Raw genomic sequence first — 14,263 nt, 5'->3', positions numbered from 1 at the left:
AGCCAGACTGCGCAGGCGTGTCGTGCTTGCACAGTCTATAAAGGCTTCAGACAGACACGCATCTCCTGTTATATTAATATAGATGACCTTTACAATGGATACAAACTAATTTTACTTGAGGGCTGGAATGTGTCGATCCTGCTTGATCCACAGGATCCTTTGCACTCACGAGGAAAACATACAATGGATTTACATGAAAAGTGAAGGTTTGTTTACGGTTTCTATTCTAAAATGTTATCTGAAATTAGTTACATTCAATAACACATTTATTTGAGCCTATGGAGAACTGTGACTCTCATCTGTGGACAGCCATTATGGAACAAACGCCTATCAGTTACTGCTGATGAGCAGACGGCTCCTGTCACAAAGGTTGTGGATGTAGAGTTGGTAGATATATAATTTTTTTTTTTTTTTTTTTGTACATGAGATACTAGATGGTGGCCCAATTCTAACACATCGGGTATTCTAGATTGTTTCCCAACGGTGGTGTAATTATTTTAAATCTGCTGCCAATTGGCTGGAGACCATGTTTAAATTTGGTGCCGATATTGCTGATTGGTCGTGTTAGTGAGGACCAGGGAGCATCCACCTGCCTTATAATGCCCCATGCAGGATGTCTCATTCCTCCCCCCCCTTATAATGCCCCATGCAGGATGTCACATTCCTCCCCACCATTTAATGCCCTATGCCACCATACAAAAAAGTAAAAAAAATCCAATACTCGCCTCACTCCTCACCTGCTGCCGCTGCTCCGGACTCCTCACGCGTGCCGGCATCTTCCCGCTCTGCGCTGTGACAGCTCAGGAGAGAGCGCAGTGGAGAGACATCACCATGCCCTCTGACCTGAGACGTCACAGAGCTGCAGCAGAAGAGACAGGAGCTGCTGCGGAGGCACGGGGAGGGTAAGTATTGTGCCGGGTGCTGATGTCCCGACGGTAGCCGCATGGAGGTCAGCGGTGCCTCCGGTCGGGGGACTAATGCTGCGAGCAGCTGGCTGCATCGCTGCTGACCTCTGTGCAGCAGATGAGCAGTTAACGGCCGCCATCTTTTTCTGAAAATCTTTTTTCTGAAATGCCGCGTCGCTGATTGGTCCAGCTGTGGCCAATCAGCGACGCGGGATTTCCTAGACAGATGGGATAAGACAATTTATATATATATATATATATATATATATATATATATATATATATATATATATATATATATATATATATATATATGCTGTTTATGAACAAGTTTGAATTGCTGCATGATCAAAAGTTTACAATCGAGCCTGTCAGTTATAATAAAGTAGACAGATCATCCTCCCTGACTGTACAGTTATTGTTTATCCATTTTGAACAGAATATATTGTAGATGGGAGAGTCCTCCCAGCAGGCAGAGATGGCACAGATTCAAGAAGTCCAAGTGATAATGTGCTCAAGTTGCAAGGAATTGATAGCATTGAGGAAAATAAATAGTCTTGGAATGTATAGTGTGTTCAAAAATATGAGTTAAGAACAAAATCTTTGTTTTCATTTCCATGCATTAGAGACATTGCACATGATTTTCTAATTCAAAATATGAAGATAAATGTATTTTTTAACTACTTTACAGAAAATAATGAACATTGGGCTGTTCTAAAAAAAAAATAAAAAAAATAGCAGTGTCTACATTTGTCTTTACAAACTCTCACAATATGTACTCTTTTTGAGGATTTAGCATTCCTGTGATTCACTAACCTAAAATTCAGTTGTGTACCCGTTTTTTTTTTTTTTTTTTTTTAGACATCAGATCTTCACATCTATGTTGCATAGAGTCAACCAACTTCTGTCAACTGTTATTCCAGCCCAGGATGTTTTGACTAAGTCCCACAATTTTTTGGCATTTGTTGGCTTTGCCTCAGGAACGGCATTTTTTATTTCATCCCACAAGTGTTCTAACGGATTAAGGCTTGGGGATTGGGCTGGCCACACCATAACCTCAATTTTGTTGGACTGGAACCAAGATTTTGCTCGTTTACTGGTGTTTAGGGTCGTTCTCTTGTTGAAACGCCCATTTCAAGGGCATATCCTCTTCATTGTAAGACAACATGACCTCTTCAAGTATTTTAATCTATGCAAACTGGTCCATGATCCCTGGTGTGCGGTAAATAGGTCCAGCACCATAGTAAAAGAAACATGGCCATATCATGATGCTTGAAGAGGATGTGCCCTTGAAATGGGTGTTTCAACAAGAGACCGACCCTAAACACACCAGTAAACTAACAAAATCTTGGTTCCAGTCCAACAAAATTGAGGTTATGCTGTGGCCAGCCCAATCCCCGGACCTTAATCCGATAGAACACGAGTGGAGTAACATCAAAAATGCAGTTTCTGAGGCAAAGCCAAAAAATTGCATACTAAGTATCCGAGGAGCATTGCATGGCAAATAAGCCTCCTTATCTTGGCATGCCAGAACCGGTATGTCACTCTCCACAAGGAGAAACGTTACCCCCATTAGCAGGGCTGTGGAGTCGGTAATCCAAACATCTGACTCCTCAATTTCCACAACTCCGACTCTCTCATACATGGCTCATGTTTGTGATAAGTTTACTGTAGCACAGATTCATCTCGGCTAAAAGTCTAGACCCTTAGATCAGGAATAGGACAGACATTTATAGGAGATTTCATTAATTTCCCAAATTCTTATGAAAAAATATTCCCCACAAACTGCATTGAACTACTGTACCCAATTTATTATATATTTTAGGAGTTGGTCCATTTTACACCGACTCCACCAAGATGGACTACGACTGACTCCACAGCCCTGCTCCTTAGACCTCTGTCCAGAGTCTCTCGCCTAGCGAAATCAGTTCTCATAGTTTGCACTGAGGGCTAATAGCACAAAACGCCGTGTCTGCAAACAGATTCTGATTTGGCCATTATTCTAAGTAATATTGCACGACTCGCTAAAGCGTTGATTGTGACTTGCAGAATTGCTGCTTCCAATAGGTGGCGTTAAAAATTATATACATTTCTCTTCATGTTTTGAATTAGAAAACTGTGTGCAATGTTCCCAATGCATGGAAATAAAAACTAGTATAAAGATTTAGTGCTTGAACACACTATTATTTTGAACACTACTGTACATTTGGAGTATCTCCCACATGTCTTTTGGCAAACTCAAAACGAGCCTAAGGCTGTGTGCACACGATGCGTTTTTTAAGCGTTTTCGCAGCGGCAAAAACGCTTAAACGCATGGTAGGCCTGCCATGTCCCCCAATGATAATCTGCATGTGCTGTGCACATGCTGCGGAAATCTCCGCTGCAGATTATTATTGCGGAAAAAAACGCAGCACTACCAATTTTGCGGAAGTGCTGCGTTTTCGCTGCCATTGACTTGCATTGGAACGCACCAATTCTGCAAGACTGCATCTGTACTTGCGTAATTGGCGCATTCTAATGTGCGGATGGTACTCGGGTGTGGAGGAGAGGACAGTCTCATCCATACCCAGGTACCATTAAAAAGCTGTAAAAAAAAAAAAAAAAAAAGAAAATGAAAAAATAAATTATATACTTACCTTCTGGCGGCCCGTGCTGCGCTCCTACTTGCTTCCCGGCACTTCGCGATGGAATGAAGGACCTGTGCTGAAGTCAGAGTCATGTGACTGGTCACACGACGCTGACGTCGGCAGGTCCTTCACTCTACCGCTGCCGGCAGCCAGGACCGAGCGAAGCAAGACAGCGCCGGGCCATCGAAGGGTAAGTATATATTTATTTTTTGACATTCTCTCGGGTCACACTATATAAATCCATGCCATTTGCATGGATTTATATAGTGTGACCAAGTTGACAAGCACTTTCCAAGTGATGCTAAAATTGCCTGGAAAGCGCTTGACAACCCGCATGCGGAAATGCAAGTGAAGAACGCTTCACATCCGCTTTTCCCTGGCAGGAAAATGCATGTACAATCCGCATGCGTTTTTTTCTGCCAGGGATATGCAGAAACGCTCAGGAAAAAATCCTGAGCATTTCTGCATCGTGGGCACATACCCTTACTTACAATTTGTGTGTGTAAGGCTATGTGCACACGATGCAGAAATGCTCAGAATTTTTTCCTGAGCGTTTCTGCATCTCTCTGGCAAGAAAAAACGCATGCGGATTGTACATGCGGTTTCCTGCCAGGGACATGCGGATGTGAAGCGTTCTTCACTTTCATTTCCACATGCGGGTTGACAAGTGCTTCCCAAGCGATTTTAGTATCACTTGGAAAGTGCTTGTCAACTTTACACTATATAAATCCATGCAACCGGCATGGATTTATATAGTGTGTGAATGTCAAAAAATAAATATATACTTTACCCTCTGATGGCCCCCGGTGTCCTGCTTCGCTCGGTCCCGGCTGCCGGCAGTGAAGACTTTAGGACCTTCCGACATCAGCATCACGTGACCTGTCACATGACTCTGACGTCAGCGAAGGTCCTTCTTCATTCAACCCCGAAGTTCCGGGAACCAAGCAGGAGCTCTGCGCGGGCCGTCAGAAGGTGAGAATATATATATTTTTTATTTTATTCTTTTTTTTTTTTAATGGTACCTGGGTCTGGATGAGAGTCCTCTCATCCACACCCGGGTACCATCCGCACATTAGACCGCATGAAAAGCGCATCAACATATACAGTGATGTGGATTCCATGCGGTCTAATGCAAGTCAATGGCGGCAAAAGAGCAGCGTTTCCGCAAAATTAATTGACATGCTGTGGATTTTTGAGCGCAGCGTTTACGCTGCGGAAAAATCCGCATCATGGGCACAGCACATGCGGATTTCAATTGGGGAACATTGCTTTCCTTCTACCATGCGTTTCCGCAATTGCAAAAAACGCCGGGGAAACGTATTAAATACGCATCGTGTGAACTCAGCCTAAGGGCTTTTTTTCTGCCCATCTCTATGGAGCGTAGGCTTACTGTGGTCGTATGGACAGATACTCCAGACTTTGCAGCTCCTTCAGGGTTACCTTTGGTCGCTGTGCTGCCTCTCTGATGAATGCCCTCCTTGGCAAGGCTGAGAGTTTTGGTGGGTGACCCCCCCTCTTGGCAGGTTTGTTGTGGTACCATGTGCTTTCCTTTTAATGATAATGGATTTGATGGTGCTCTGGGGGATCATCAGACATTGGGATATTTTATTTATTTATTTTTTTTTATAACCCAACCCTGACTTGTACTTCAACAAGTTTGTCCCTGACTTGTTTGGAGATCTCCTTGGTCTTCATGGTGTTGTTTGGTTAGTGGTGCCTCTTGCTTAATGATGTTGCAGCCTCTGTGGCCTTTCAGAAAAGGTAAAGTGTATATACTGACAGATCATATGACACTTAGATTGCACACAGGTGGGCTTCCTTTCACCAAGCATGTGAATGTGACTTATGAAGGTAAGTGCTTGCACCAGAAATTGGGGGCTTTACATCAAAATGGGTAAATACAGGAACACATGCCAAGTTTTAGTGATCTGATCCCTTAAATTTAATTTATACCTATATTTTTCTCACTTGACCAACTTAGACTATTTAGTGCTGATGCATCACACACAAATCGAATTACAAAAATATTTAAACACAGGTTATGATGTAACAAAATAGGAAAAAAAGCCAAGAGGGTGAATACTTTCACAAGCCACTGTTGCTTAAAGGGAATGTGTCATCAGAAAATGATGTACTGTTGGAATCAGGTTTTTAGATGTATTTTTTCAGCAATTTTGTACTTTTTTAAAAAACTTTGCATATCACAATCTGCATTAAAGTAAATAAAGTATTTTAGCAATAGACTGACTCAAACCCTATATTTTGTACTGAAGCATGAAATGAGCATGTGCAAAGGTGATTTGTTAGTGATGAGCGAGTATGTTCTGTTAACCCTTTCGCCGAGTCTGCTCGGACGAGTACCGAGTAGTTACAGCTGCTCAGTGATATGTTTAAATCACTCCCGTGTGCATGATTTGCAACTGTTTGACAGCTTTATTACATGTGAGGAATGTGTAAGAAATAGACAGCTTTAATACATGTGGGGAATGTCTAACAGTCGCAAATCATGCACACAGGAGTGATTGAAGCATAACACTGAGCAGCTGTAACTACTCGGTGCTCGCCTGAGCATACTCGGCGAAAGGGTTTAACAGAACATACTCGCTCATCACTAGTCATTGTGAAGTGAGGAGGGTAAGCAGTGACCTCTCAGCTGTGTATGGACCCTTCACCCCTCAGCCTGTAAAAATATTTTTAAAATTTTTTCTTTTACAACGATCGGGCCATCGTAATGATGTTGAGGGGGCACCGATTGGAAAGGAGAGGGAGCCCCCTCCATCTCCCAGTCGTCTAAATGCTGTGTACCCATACGTCAAAGGTCGGGAACCTCTATCTGACAATGACATATGGGTACGTCGAAGGGGATAGAGGTATTTCATTGTAATCCTGGGGGTGAGGATAATGAATTAAAAAAAAAAAAAAATTTTTTCTAAAAAAAAAAAAATGTTCAAATTTACACATTTAAATCTTAATTTAAACAATAGGTAATTTTCTGCTGATCTATTGTCTTTAATGGTAAACCCTAAAGGGCAGAGGATTTCTTTTTCTTCTTACTGCTACATTTTTTGCCTTGTTTTTTTTCAGTTTTTTCTGAAACTGTAGCTGGCAATCTAGAAGACAAAAACAAAAAAATAGCATTGAAATTTAATTATTTTTAATGGATAAACTCATGGGAAGAGTCACATGCACTTTAGAATTCTGCTGTAGCAAAACTGCCACAAAATTTGCTACATGTATTTGTACCCCAAAAGTGCTTGCACAGTCGATGTAACAGAACATACAGTGAAGGAAATAATTATTTGATCCCTTGCTGTTTTTGTAATTTGCCCACTGACAAAGACATGAACAGTCTATAATTTTAAGAGTAGGTTAATTTTAACATTGAGATAAAATATCACCCAAAAAATCAAGTAAATCACATTGTATAAATTAAATACATTTATTTGCATTTTGCAGTGAGAAATACCTGTATAAAAGACTCCTATCCACAGACTTTAATTAATCAGTCAGACTCTAACCTCTACAACATGGGCAAGACCAAAGAGCTTTCTAAGGATGTCAGGGACAAGATCATAGACCTGCACAAAGCTGGAATGGGCTACAAAACCATAAGTAAGATGCTGGGTGAGAAGGAGACAACTGTTGGTGCAATAGTAAAAAAATAGAGGAAATACAAAATGACTGTCAATCGACATCGCTCTAGGGCACCATGCAAAATCTCACCTTATGGGGTATCCTTGATCATGAGGAAAGTGAGAGATCAGCTTAACCGTAGAACGTATGACCATAAAAATCTACACTTTCACATACCTGGGGCCTTTTAGGCCCGTGTGTAAATAACATGGAATAACAAACAAAAATGACAAACAACTATATACCTGAGGAATACCTAGAGTTTCAAAATTCTAACTAAAGAAATCTTGCAGAAAATAGAAAACAATTAACAGGGCGGGCCTGCGAGGCCCCAGGTATGCGTTCTAGGGTTAAAACTACATGGGGGGAACTTGTTAGTTAATGATCTCAAGGCAGCTGGGACCACAGTCACCAAGAAAACCATTGGTAACACATTATGCCTTAAAGATTTAAAACCCTGCAGTGTCCGCAAGGACCCCCTGATCAAGAAGGCACATGTGCACGCCTGTCTGAAGTTTGCCAATGAACACCTGGATGATTCTGTGAGTTATTGGGAGAAGGTGCTGTGGTCAGATGAGACAAAAATTGAGCTCTTTGGCATTAACTCAACTCGCCGTGTTTGGAGGAAGAGAAATGCTGCCTATGACCCAAAGAACATCGTCCCCACTGTCAAGCATGGAGGTGGAAGCATTATGTTTTGGGGGTGTTTCTTTGCCAAGGGCACATGACTATTTCACCGCATCAATGGTAGAATGGATGGAGCCATGTACCATAAAATCCTGAGTGACAACCTCCTTCCTTCCACCAGGACATTAAAAATGGGTTGTGGCTGGGTCTTCCAGCAAGACAATGACCTAAAACATACAGCCAAGGCAACAAAGGAGTGGCTCAAAAAGAAGCACATTAAGGTCATGCAGTGGCCTAGTCAGTCTCCAGACCTTAATCCCATAGAAAACTTATGGAGGGAGTAGAAGCTCCGAGTTGCCAAGCGACAGCCTCAAAATCTTAATGATTTAGAGATGATCTGCAAAGAGGAGTGGACCAAAATTCCTTCTGACATGTGCGCAACCCTCATCATCAACTACAAAAAACGTCTAACTGCTGTGCTTACCAACAAGGGTTTTGTCACCAAGTATCAAGTGTTTGCCAGAGGGATCAAATACTTATTTCTCACTGCAAAATGCAAAAACATTTATCTAATTTATACAATGTGATTTTCTTGATATTTTTTGATAATCATAGTAACTTAGGTTGAATAAAGACCTAGGTTCATCCAGTTCAACCTATCTCCCCCAATTGTACTCCCTACACGAACATACCAACTTACTGGGACTTGGCCTCACAAATGTATTATTACCATTTTTATTATTGCTGCACAATTACAATTAAAAATGAACCCATTTATAATTTAATTACTTTTATATTTTGTATTACTCTTGTGATTCTAGTAATGAGATCACTAAAATCCCTATGCCTAAATCTGTTGATCCAGAAGAAGGCAAAACCCTCAGGACACATTCAGCCAATTTGCATCACAGGGAAAAATTCCTTCTTGACCCTGAGAAAAGGCGATCAGTCCTAGAACCCTGGATCAAACCTAATTATGATACTAGTTATGTAATTACTATTACCGCATTAAATGTACTACTATAGGTGTAACATTTTGTCTAATTTAACTATAACCTACAATGTTATGTGTATCGAGGAAATAGTCCAGCCCTTTTTTGAAAGCTGTTATAGTGTCGGCCATTACTACCTCTTGTGGTCGGCATTCCACAGTCCGACTGCTCTGACTGTAAGGAACCCTTTCCTTTTTAGGTGATGGAATCGCCTTTCTTCCACCAGTAATGAGAGCCCCCTGGTCCTTAGTATGGTCTTTGGAAGGAATAAGTCATGAGCTAGTCCTTTGTACTGACCACACACATTTATACATGTAAATGAGATCCCCTCTGAGGCATTGTTTTTCTAAGCTAAACAGACAACTTTTTCAACCTCTCATCATATGAGATATCCCTTGTAATAATCTAGTTGCCGCCTTTGAACTGACTCTAAGGCTATGTGCTCACGATGCAGAAATGCTCTGGATTTTTTCCTGAGCGTTTCTGCATCTCCCTGGCAGAAAAAAACGCATGCGGATTGTAAATGCGGATTGTACATGCGGATGTGAAGCGTTTTTCACATGCATTTCCGCATGCAGGTTGACGAGCACTTTCCAAGCGATTTTAGCATCACTTGGAAAGTGCTTGACAACTTGGTCACACTATATAAATCCATGCAACCGGCATGGATTTATATACTGTGATCGAAAGAATGTTAAAAACTAAATATATACTCACCTTCTGATGGCCCCCGGAGTCTTTATCCGATGCGTCTCTGCTTGCCGGCAGCTCGCGGTATACTGAAAGGACCTGCCAACGTCAGCGGTCGCGTGACCTGTCACATGACTAAATGACGTCAGCGCAGGTCCTAGAGTCCACCGCGATCTGCCGGCAAGCCAGGACAAAGACACCGGGGGCCATCAGAAGGTAAGCATAATGTTTATTTTATTCTTTTTTTCACAGGTTCTATGGTACCCGGGTCCAGAGGAGAGTCTCCTCTCCTTCAGACCCGGGTACCATCCGCACATTGGAATGGATGGATTCCGCATGTACAGATGCAGTGATGCGGATTCCATGCGTTCCAATGCAAGTCAATGGCGGCGAAAACGCAGCGCTTCCGCAAAATAATTGGTAGTGCTGCGTTTTTTTCTGCAATGATAATCAGCAGCGGAAATATCCGCAGCATGTGCACAGCACATGCGGATTATCATTGGGGGACATGGCAGACCTTCTACCATGCATTTTTTAAGCATTTCTGCAGCGAAATTGCCGCTGCAAAAACGCATCGGGGGCACACAGCCTAACTTCTGAATATCCTTTTTATAATATGGCGCCCAAAACTGAATCCCATATTCCAGATGTGGCCTCACCAGTGATTTATAAAGGGGTAACAGGACCTTGGGATCGCGGGATTTTATTTCTCTTTTAATACATCCTAAAATCTTATTTGCTTTTGCGGCTGCTGCTTGACATTGAGTACCGCTGCTCAACTTGTAACCAGAATACCCAAGTCCTTCTCCTGTTCTGTAGTCCTGAGTATATTCCCACTTAATGTGTATGCAGAAATAGGATTACTCAGTCCTGGGTGCATTACTTTACATTAAACCTCATCTGCCAAGTGTTTGCCCATTCAGTCATCTTATCCAGATCATTCTGCAATATTGTAAGGTCAAGATCAGATTTTAATATCCTACATAGTTTGGTGGGTCTCTCAATGTTAAAATTAACCTACCCTTAAAATTATAGACTGTTCATGTCTTTGTCAGTGGGCAAACTTACAAAAACCAGCAAGGGATCAAGTAATTATTTCCTTCACTGTATACCAATATGTGCACACTCAATCCATAACCTCAAGCCTGCTTTCATGCAACATCCATAACCCAATGTTATAAAAAGAACTTGCCAATTTGGTACATTTCTGCCCTGACAGCGAGGAGTCATTGCTAATAAGAAGCATCTATGTTTCTACTAAGCAGAGAAGCGGAAAACGGTCTAAAAAAAGTAGAAAAAAAAATAGTCTACCAACTTATTCAAGCTTAACAGGTTGCAAACATTCAAGCAATGTCGGGGCAAGATCTATTAGTTGGGAGCTTTATTTATTGGGTTTCTATAGCTGGGCAACTGCACAAAAGCCTGCCATCATCAGCCTTGACTGCAATTTTAGAAAAGGTCATTGGAGTCACAACTTCTGGCAGCTCACTGGATAACTCAGAGTTTTCTCCCCTAATAGTTTTGTAACTGTAAAGTTTGGCAGGAGAGAATAATGCCGGCTATTTAGCAACAGTTGGTAAACCCCTTTTTTGAAGCTCTTACCACAAAACCCATCTTTGTGATGAACTGGTAACCAATCTAAGACTGATTTAATTCAGACATGTTCCATATTCTAGTAGAAAGTTTCCCCAAAAAGATTTAAGACTCAAGTTTGAAACACCTCATAAAAGGGTTGTCTGGCAATTTTTCAAAAACAACCAATAAGTAGGAAATGTGTGAAAATAATCATTAACCACCTAATTAATCCCTCACAGCAACAGCATTGTTGCTGCAATGGTCCAAGATGGCCATGATGTTAAGTATGTCACTCACATGACCACAGCAGCCTGTCATTGACCTCAGCAGTGATGCGTGACTCTACAGCACTTGACCAATGAGGGCAGAGATTGGCTGCAGTGGTCATGCAAATGTTGGAAGGCACGGGACCTCTGTAGGACCTGGGAAATGTGCCATCAAAATAATGTGTGTATTTGTTGTTTCATTGGTCCACTGAGCTCATCTAAGTAAATCAAGATGGTGAAGTATGAGCTCAGTGAGTGGCTGGACACCTAAGTTGTGTACGGGTGCTCAGTTTATTACAATGAAATCTGAAACGTCACTGAGTGCAGCCGAAAGTGAAGGTGCTGGAAAAAGTCAAGTGCACTAGAATTTACCCTTCATCCTCAGTTGAAAAGAACAAGCAGAGAAAGAACTAATGTTCTTCACTCTAGGGTTGCACACAGTGACGCCTCAGATTTCACTGTACTGATAAGCTGGGTGCTCAGTTTAGGTGTCCGGCCACTAAATTCATACTTCAATAGGCTGATTTATTTAGAGGAGTTCACAACAGGCATAGAAACCTCACACAAAGAAGCAGCTGAATTGAGTCAATGCACATGGCATCAGTATATTCGCTTATGTGTCCTCCCCTGGCCACGAGATGTGAATGTGTGACCATCAGCTACAGCATCTCTACATGGTAGGACACAGCTAATTACACAGTACACAGCAGGGCACATTTATCTCAGCACGGCAGCACGTTTATTTTAAAAACACAACAGACTGTGGACCTTCTTAATATTCCAAGATCTATTGGTTAAAATGTACTTTTTTTTCAAGGTACAATCCGTTTAAGCTCAAAAGTAAAAAAAATAAAATAAAAATGTAAAAAAAAAAACAAAAAAAAAAAACCCACAGCTTTAGATATTTATGTATGACTAGCACTCATCTTATTTTTTTCCCCTGAACTGCAAACAAAAAATTTGTTGTGCATCACAAAGCAGTACCTGGCTTTCACTCGATTCCCTGCTTGTAGTATTATTACGTCGTCTTCCTCGCTGTCAGAGGATACAATAACTGGAATAAAGTATAAAAAAAAATTATAAATATATATGGATAGTTTATATTTATAGAAACATACATGCAATCTATACAACTACATACAATATTGGCATGCATTGCCAAAGAACGCTGTTTTCATCTCTCCATAGAACATTTTCTTAGCATTCAGCATGGTTTATGTAACTTTTGGAAGGTCAGTTGCTCTTTTTATATGCCTTTATAGGGCTTGTCCACTACTTTGATAACCTCTTCTCAATCACTATGTTCCCCCCTTATAAAATAATAGCAGCTATACTCCCCTCCGGTACTGGTGCCATTCCAATGGTGTCGTGACTGGCTCTCCCAGGGCTCGCCTCACCTTGCTATGTCATGCAACCCCAGTAGCCAATCAGTGGCCGCTTCACTTTCCCCTCCTTCGGACAAATCAGACATCCAGAGAAAGTCAGATGCGGCTGCTCTGTCACTTCCTCCGGATGTTTGAGGGGGGGAGAGTGAAGTGGCAGCTGTATTATTGCAGGACTTGTGCACTTGAGGAGAATATAGCTTCTATTGTATAAGGGGGAACATACTGATTGAGAAGGGGTTATCAGTAGTGGACACCCAGTTTAAGCAGTGGGTTCCACTTTAGTCTTTGCTCACAGTGCTCTGTTTTGTTGAGTGTGTGTAGTGTAGCGTATAGGGTTGAAACATCACTACAAAGCTATCCACCTCAACCTGAAGTTCTTTCAATGTTGTGCATGGTTTCTTTGTCTTATTTCAAACTGACTTTTGTGGGGTTCTCGCTTAAATTTTCTTCTTTACAAAACATCCTATAAGATTTGTGACTGTTCCATGAGTAGTTAACTTCTTGATAATATTTCAAACTGTTGACGAAGTGAAGCCAAGGTCTTTGAAGATAGTCTTGTACCCTTTAGACTGCTTGTGCTTGGTGATAATGTAATTTCTGGTCTCCTCATACAGCCCCGAGAGCTTGTCATTGTCAACAAGGAACAGTGAATAAGACTAGCCTTTTAGTGTTAAGTTACTACAATGAGTCTTTAACGCAGCATATTTTTGCTGGGCAAAAAATGCAACGTCTTACAGTTCCAGCAAAGTGGATGAGATTCACGTTTGCGTAAAGTGACCTGGCTGAGTGAATTTTTGAAATCCGCAACATGTCAGTTTCGCTTGTGGATATGCTGAGGTTTCTATGCAGATTTTTCCATAGAATTGCACTAGATGCAGAAAAATTTTGCAGGTAAAAAAAGCCTATACTCTTTTAGTACATTTCTACTGCAAAAAACACACTTAAAATGCATGTAATCCAACCATTGAATTGAATAGGAGGCAGATGTGTAGTACCCCGTGGCGGCCACAACGGTTAGACGGCCAAGCTCCGCAAGTAAGTAATTCCGGCCGGCTGCCGGCACCGATAACAGCTGATCGGCGGGGGTGCCGGGTGCGAGACCCCGGCCGATCAGACATTGATGCTCCATCCGACGGATGGGGCATCAATGTAAAAGGAGTGGACAACTTCTTAAACCCCTTCCCGACATTTGACATACTGGTATGTTGTATTTTGCAGTGCATTCCCGCAAATGGATGTACCAGTACAGCCTGGTGATTATGCGTGCACCGTAGCTGTGCATGCACGATCACAGCTAGGAACTTGGATTAAGTGATAGCCAAGCTCCGCCTGTAACAGTCAGGGCCAGTGCCCACACCGCCCTGACTGTTTAACTCTCTACTGTGATCAAAATCGCAGCATTTAGAAGACTGGGAGACGAAGGGGGCTCCCTCTCCCACCACATCGGCACCCATATGGCATGATCAAGGGGCACAATGGTTGCCATGACAGCAGAAGGACAAATAACGACCTACTGATCGGCCAGCTACGGTGGCCTGTTAGACCATGCCAGGAGCAACTGGC

The 14,263-nt window shown here is 41.9% G+C and overlaps 1 protein-coding gene across 1 annotated transcript in view; it reads right to left on the bottom strand.

The window, feature by feature from the left end:
- Positions 1-6,441: 6,441 nt before the first annotated feature.
- The window catches only part of EXOSC9 (exosome component 9), a 25,517-nt gene continuing 17,695 nt past the window's right edge, over positions 6,442-14,263 (bottom strand). Inside the window, exons 11-12 of the mRNA XM_073641177.1 lie at positions 12,300-12,369; positions 6,442-6,642 (exon numbers count right to left, since the gene is read on the bottom strand). Coding sequence (XP_073497278.1) covers positions 6,555-6,642; positions 12,300-12,369 — 158 coding nt within the window. The 3' untranslated portion in view covers positions 6,442-6,554. The remainder of the gene's footprint in view (positions 6,643-12,299; positions 12,370-14,263) is intronic.

This window comes from Phyllobates terribilis, unplaced genomic scaffold (assembly GCF_046119375.1).
Source record: "Phyllobates terribilis strain yellow unplaced genomic scaffold, ASM4611937v1 Scaffold_1__5_contigs__length_1240528914, whole genome shotgun sequence".
In the NCBI taxonomy this organism is placed as follows: Eukaryota; Metazoa; Chordata; class Amphibia; order Anura; family Dendrobatidae; genus Phyllobates; species Phyllobates terribilis.
This window is presented reverse-complemented; position numbering and strand designations above follow the sequence as displayed.